This window comes from Babylonia areolata, chromosome 12 (assembly GCF_041734735.1).
Source record: "Babylonia areolata isolate BAREFJ2019XMU chromosome 12, ASM4173473v1, whole genome shotgun sequence".
Taxonomy (NCBI): Eukaryota; Metazoa; Mollusca; class Gastropoda; order Neogastropoda; family Buccinidae; genus Babylonia; species Babylonia areolata.
The window spans coordinates 35,186,179-35,193,678 of NC_134887.1; the positions used below are offsets into that span (position 1 = coordinate 35,186,179).

The window sequence follows — 7,500 nt, forward strand, 5'->3', positions numbered from 1 at the left end:
TTTGAGTGTTGGTGTGGATGTTAATTATTCCAATATTCGGGTGAGAAGATAAACTGAGGTCCCGTGTGCACTTAAAAGAACCCACGGCAACAAAAGGGTCTGCCCTGGCTAAATTTTGAAGAATGTCCAGTCTAATGGTATATGTATGGATGACCGCGTACCTGAAGTCTGACTGAATGACACCAAAAAACCGAATGATAAGCGCCTAAAGGTAGCTGTCAGTCGACTCTACCCGGGAAGGCAACCTGTTGTGTGAATGACGCTGTGTTTGTAAAGGGCTAAGAATTTGATCTCTGACCGAAGACAGTCGCTTTATAAGTATCAATGGTAGCAGTTAGACTAAAGAAGAAGAAGAATGATTTTTTGAACATAGTTGCTGTCTTTCAATTTCCACAAACGCAACTCTCCACAATTTCCCAGTCTCCCTCAACACACTGACACGTGTTTAACTCTTTCCAAACGAACGGCGAAAGAGGCGACGTTAACAGCGTTTCACCCCAATTACCATCATCAAAATGTTGCAAGCGGAAGGCTCTTATACTGAAGACGTGAACGTTGACAAAGAATACCACAATTCTGACGACGGAAGCTAAAGGTTGGGTCATTCAGACACCCACTGGACATCCGAGGCGTCTGTGTAGAGGAGAAGAGAGGACTGGCCGTACTGAGTGAGTTAAAAGCATGTTTACGAGTCATTTTCTAGACGACGAAAGAGTTGTTTACCCTGACTCGTTTTCCTTTTTGTGAGCCGCCCAATGGAATTAAAAGGAACATTCGGATCCATAGGAAGTTTGACGTGCTTGTAGCTTTGTAAATGAAACCCCCATGTGTTGGCTTCAAGCCGAAATGTTAGGTTTCTGTAAAAAAAATAAAAATTATAAAAAAAATAAAATAAAATAAAATAAAAAATTCTGGATATTCAATATTGCATTATCACCTATGAGGTAACATCTGGAAATGTTACTGTAACCAGGAAGCAGTGTCAGGTCAGCTGGAAATTTTGCTTCCATCTATTTATCTATCCATCTACCTATCTGTTTCACCACCTGTCTCTGTGTCTGCAACCAACAGTATCGAAGGGGGGGGGGGGAAGAAGGGAAAAAAAAGAAAGGAAATGCCACATCTGTACATGCTCTAAAACTTCTTCACATCCTCATTCGCGCTTTTTTTAGTCCCCATCCATTTCTGTTGTTCATTTAAGTCATTTGCCTTCTTCGTGTCTTTCGCTTTATCATATTGTAACGTATTTACCATTAATCAAAAAAAAAAAAAAGTTTGATCGTAACACATTTTATTTTATGTCAGTGTCCTACACAAACCTATGGTTTTATTTTATGTCAATGTTCTACACAAACCTATGGTTTATATTTCATGTCAATGTTCTACACAAACCTATGGTTTTATTTTATGTCGATGTTCTACACAAACCTGTGGTTTTATTTTATGTCAGTGTTCTATACAAACCTGTGGTTTTATTTTATGTCAATGTTCTACACAAACCTATGGTTTTATTTTATGTCAATGTTCTACACAAACCTATGGTTTTATTTTATGTCAGTGTTCTATACAAACCTGTGGTTTTATTTTATGTCAATGTTCTACACAAACCTATGGTTTTATTTTATGTCAATGTTCTACACAAGCCTATGGTTTTATTTTATGTCAGTGTTCTATACACACCTGTGGTTTTATTTCATGTCAATGTTCTACACAAACCTATGGTAGGCTTTCAATGCTTGATCAGTTCGTTGGGTTTGTGCGAAGGTCAGGTATCTCTTTTTTTTCTTTTTCTTTTTTTCTTTTTCAAAGTATACGTGGTGTATAGCATACAGATCAATGTGCACACTTTGACACATCCTCAAAACTGAAACTCATCAGCCCTTTTTGCAGGTACCTTCTGGCATCACCAGATCGTCTGCATGCTGCTCCACAATACCACAGACTACGTGGGACACTTTGAGGAAGATCACATGGACTGGGCAGCTTTTGACCAACTGCCCAGACCTGATGGGCCACAGATCTACGGCACTCATCTCAGGTGGACTGTGGTGTGGTGTGGTGTGGTGTGGTGTGGTGTGGTGGGGTGTGGTGTGGTGGGGTGGGGTGGTGTGGGATGTGGTGTGGTGGGGTGGGGTGTAGTGAGGTGGGGTGTGATGTGGTGTGGTGTGGTGGGGTGGGGAGTGGTGGGGTGGGGTGGGGTGGTGGGGTGTGGTGTGGTGGGGGTGTGGTGTGGTGTAATGGGGTGGGGTGGATTGTGGTGTGGTGTGGTGGGGTGTGGTGGGGTGTGGTGGGGTGGGGTGGTGTGGTGGGGTGGTGTGGTGTGGTGGTGTGGTGTGGTGTGGTAGGGTGTAGTAGGGTGTGGTGGGGTGTGGTGGGGTGGGGTGGGTTGGGGTGGGGTGGGGTGTGTGGTGTGATGTGGTGTGATGTGGGGTGGGGTGGGGTGGGGTGAGGTGGGGTGGGGTGTGTGGTGCGATGTGGTGTGATGTGGTGCTATGACATTTGTTGCATGCATGAATCAACGAAAGAAGAATTAAAGAGAGAGAGGAAAAAAAAACACACACACAAACAACAACAACAACAAAACCCACGGAAAGTGACATTTTGACTAATAATTAAAGTAAGTTATTATTGTTCATCAATTATGTGCAAACATATAAACAACCGGATCAACACTTTAAATGAATCCGAGAACCATTCTTATATCGGGGCTATCATATGTTGTTGTTTTTTTGTTTTGTTTTTTTCAACTGTGCTCTATACCGCGTTACTCATCGGCCCGCACTCACCTCCACCCCACCCAACCCTTAAAAAAAAAAAAGAAAAAAAAAGCCCACCACCACCAACAAAACAAGTGTTCTGATGTCCCCTACTCGTGCTTTATCCCGAAGGTTTTTTCTTTCTGTAAATTTCTCTTTTCAATATATATGCACCTTCAGCTTTTCTGTGCATGATCCCGGATCATCGCTGCACATTATAACCTGTCTTGTCATGATCACCTGGACACAGAAAGCCACACGAGGTGGTTCTGCGTGTGTCTGTGCAGTCCAGACTACAGTCTGAACAGCAGCACGGAATCCACAATGAGATTCAAGTGCATGCCTGGTAGTGATGAATGCATGAACTGGTGTAACAGCCTCAAAATACCCCCCTGCTGGGTTTTACCCCACCGGATCATTCTGGGCTAGGCACGAATGACACCGAAGTCCGTTTTAACCAGTCAAGATCGACCAACTGCAGTTGGAAATTACCCTCTTTTCTACGGATTTGATAGAACCATTGAAAACAGAAGATGGATCGTTCCAGGCACGCCTTTACTGACCCCCCTGTGTCCCTCTCCATTGTTATTGGGAGCAAATGTGGGGGAATGGGGGGGGGGGTTAATGGTGGGGGGTATTGCTTTGGTAGCCTGTAGTGGACCAAGTGTACCCCCGAGGGTCATTTCAAGCTGGGCTGAAATGATCCCCATATTCATTACGAATAGGCTGGGCAGGATGGGTGTGAGGGGTAAAATCTAAATGGGGTCAGTTTTGACCAGTTGAAGTTTACCCTCCCGGGTGGGGAGGGGGGGTCATTCCAGGCCATTGTGCCATTGTACATAGACCTCACGTTTAATATGAGTTAGCAGATTTGACCATTGGGTGAAAACTGATGAGGGTCTACAAACAGGGTGCTACACCGGTATTAATATTGGCATGATACGACCTTCACAGTCTGCCTGTCGGTCTGCTATGCATACGAATGACTGCATCATGTATTGCTTTGTATAATTTCCATTTACTAATTTAGTAGCCTTACCCATAGCAAGATTCGTTTATCTGTATGTATGAACGCATGTTTGTATGCATGTACGTATGCATGCATACGCGTACGAATGTCAGTCGATTGTGTGATTAATCACTTCGTTCATTATGGGTTCACATACAGTTCGATAAATGAATATTGTGCCTGGCTGGTTGAATGTACGAACAAAAAATCAATCGATTGAGTTAAGTCACCGATATATTCTTTTAATACATGGATGAATGAATGGATGGACGGATGGATGCATGGATGGATCTTTTCATGTGTGACAGGTATCGCCTATTATCCCAGCAAGCAAAAGAGAAGGTGAAGGTCATCTACTGCTACCGGAATCCCAAAGATTGCTGGGTGTCGTACTACAACTTAGCCAATGGCACCAAGCTGATGCCTGCCTATGAGGGCACCTGGGCCCATTTCTTCGACCTGATGATCGACACTGGATGTGAGTGTTGGTAGACGTCAATGAATGGTCCAGGTTTCGAAAACCGCCTCCTTCCCTTTATTTTTTATTTTTTTATTTTTTTTTTTAAATATAATATTGCTACTATACGTTGTTGTCTTCAGTTTAACGTCTTTTCACTTGAAGTGATATTAGAGCTGCGCGCGCGCGCGCGTGTGTGTGTGTGTGTGTGTGTGTGTGTGTGTGTGTGTGTGTGTGTGTGTGTGTATGACACTGAAGTCCGACTGATTGAAACATAACCACCTATAGGCAGCTCTAAGTCGGTTCTGCCTGTTTTGCACTTGTGTTTGTGAAACACTTAGAGTTTGCTCTCTGACCGAAGACAGGCTCTACGTAAGTATCCATATCAATAAATCAAAATCCTTCATTCCCACCACACCGACCATATCCCCTGAACTTTGTGACTAATGATGCAGATAGCAGTCTATCAGGTCAGATATTGACATGAGTCCCAACATGCATTTGACATGAGGAAATGAACAACCAGCGACAAATTGTTTGTACAAAGTTCGGTATGAAAACAGCAACAACAGAGAACACGGAAACATTTACATATGTGGACATTTACATATGTGGACATTTACATATGTGGACATTTACATATGTGGACACTTGTAGAGTTGTACTGATATGACATGCTTACGACCGATGAACACAATCCGAATTTCAGGTGGGAAAAGTCTGTTAAAGAACGATATGATGCGATCCCGAATAACACAACAAATTAGCTCACCCTTCATTACTAATACAGTATGAATAGTATTAAAATGAACACATCAATGAGGACCCGTGTGGCTTGCTACCAATGGATATATGAGAGACAGCTTGCGAACAATATATGACACAACCTACTTGGTTGTATTGATTTCGAGGAAGCCTCTGACTCGAAAAACCGAAAAAATGAATGAATGACTATCAAAAGGGGTATATGGTTTTTTTCCATGTGAAAATTCAGCCAATTTCAAAGTAAATGGAGGTGCTTTTTTCAAAAGGAAGAGGTCATCGCCAAGGAGTTCCCTTGTCCCCATATCTGTTCACATTGTGTGCAGATACACTGCATGCAAAGTAAGAGACAGGAGAGACATTACAGGCATACAAACAGCAGACACTGATTGTACGATAAATCAGTTTGTAGATAATGCAGTCTTTGCTCTTATTAAAAAAAATTGAATAAAAACCACCCATATAAAAAAAAAATTAATACATCTGAAAAAACAGAAGAGAAATCTGGAAATAAAACCACGTTTGGTTAGGAAAAAAAGAAAAGTTAATGTACCTCTTGGGTTCTAAAATGGAATGAAACCCAAAATAGTTGTAATTTTTTTTAATGTCAGAGTTCAGAAATATATTGTCTGGTAAGTATGTTGGAAATTGACGTGACAGATATATTTCTGGAAGTCGAACATTTATCTTTAATGTAGTTGAAAAGAATATAAAAAAAAAACGCTGATAAACAGAGAAGCAGTATTCAAATCACTGGTAGAATTCTTTAAGCGCATCTGTATTGTCTGCTCCAAAACTCTGTTGACTCCCAAATTGTTATGTAGTACGCATTTTGAGTTTGTTTGGAACAGGAAAACTTACACAATCGATAGAAATTAAATAGATTCTCAAAAAGCAATGTAGACATATTCTGGAAAGGAAAAAAAATGGCATATAAAACATTCTGCAAGCGAGCGAATTTTTAACAGAAAGTGAAGAATTTTAAGCAGATTCCAATGTCTAAAACAATGAATAGGAAATATATATTTCTATTACAGGAAATGGAAGAAAAGAAGTGTAATTTCAATGACAACTTATAAGATGACAAATAATCGTCAGATGCAGTGGGAAAAGCTAGGAGTTGGTGTAGAATTCCTTAACTATATATAAGTTATAGAGGATTGATATTCAAGTATTTGACGAACGGGAAGACTTCCCATCATAGGATGGGAAACTACAATGTGCAAACGCCAGCAAAGAAAATCAAAGAAATAAAGCTCAAATGGTTTCAACATAAGATATGTAATAGAACGCATGTAGGAAAAATTAATTTATAGAGGTTTTTTCAAAAAGAATGCAAGTCATTAACAGGGGCAAATACAACTTTTATTTTAATTTTTTTTAATAAAAAAAAAGATATAGTCATCGTTTCTGGCACCTGTCAATACTAGCGTTTATTTTTAGAACAGCAGGAAAACGTGATGAAACTGAATGGTCAAACTTTGAAAGATCCTAGTTTTTCTTTCTTTCTTTCTTTTTTTCTTTTTTTTTCCAATTGAACCTGTGTTATTTAGCATCGATGAAAAGAAGAAAATGGATGAAATATTATATTTGATAATTGACGGAAAAACAAAGACTGAACAGCTGTTGTTTTTTTTGTTGGTGTTTTTTTGTGTTTTGGTTCAACTAAGATCGTGTGCGTGTATATTTCTTTTTAGAAGGTTGAAACTTTAAAGTTTAGTCATACGTGTGCGTCGTTTGTTATACGCCATTAGTTTTCCGTCTAACAGATTTGGACCTGAGTTTATCCCTGTAACAGGGGTACATAATCTGTTGACCAGCCTGTGCTGAATTTATTGTACTGTTAACTCACTCAGTACGGCTAGTCCTCTCTTCTCCTCTACACAGACCCCTCGGATGTCCAGTGGGTGTCTGAATGACCCAACCTTTAGCTTCCGTCGTCAGAATTGTGGTATTCTTTGTCAACATTCACTTCTTCAGTGTAAGAGCCTTCCGCTTGAAATATTTTGATGGTGGTAATTGGGGTGAAACTCTGTTAACGTCGTCTCTTTCGCCGTTCGTATGGAGAGAGTTAATTAATGTTTCTTTTATTCAGTCTGAGTGCAATCGCAGTTTGACTTTTGTCCTGAAGACCGCGAATTATTCGTTTAGGTGTCGTTGTCACTTTCAGCCCTTTTTAAATTATTCGTTTCGGTGTTGTTGTCACTTTCAGCCCTTTTTTAATTATTCGTTTCGGTTTTGTTGTCACTTTCAGCACTTTTTTAATTATTCGTTTCGGTTCCGTTGTCACTTTCAGCCCTTTTTAATTATTCGTTTCGGTTCCGTTGTCACTTTCAGCCCTTTTTTAATTATTCGTTTCGGTTCCGTTGTCACTTTCAGCCCTTTTTTAATTATTCGTTTCGGTTTCGTTGTGACTTTCAGCCTTTTTTTTTTTTAATTATTCGTTTCGGTTCCGTTGTCACTTTCAGCACTTTTTTAATTATTTGTTTCGGTTCCGTTGTCACTTTCAGCCCTTT

The 7,500-nt window shown here is 40.3% G+C and overlaps 1 protein-coding gene across 1 annotated transcript in view; it reads left to right on the plus strand.

Moving 5' to 3' along the window:
- Window positions 1–7,500, plus strand: part of LOC143288567 (sulfotransferase 1B1-like) — a 19,727-nt gene that overhangs the window by 3,937 nt on the left and 8,290 nt on the right. The window contains exons 3-4 of the mRNA XM_076597179.1: window positions 1,891–2,038; window positions 4,074–4,243. Of these exons, the coding sequence (XP_076453294.1) occupies window positions 1,891–2,038; window positions 4,074–4,243 (318 nt within the window). The remainder of the gene's footprint in view (window positions 1–1,890; window positions 2,039–4,073; window positions 4,244–7,500) is intronic.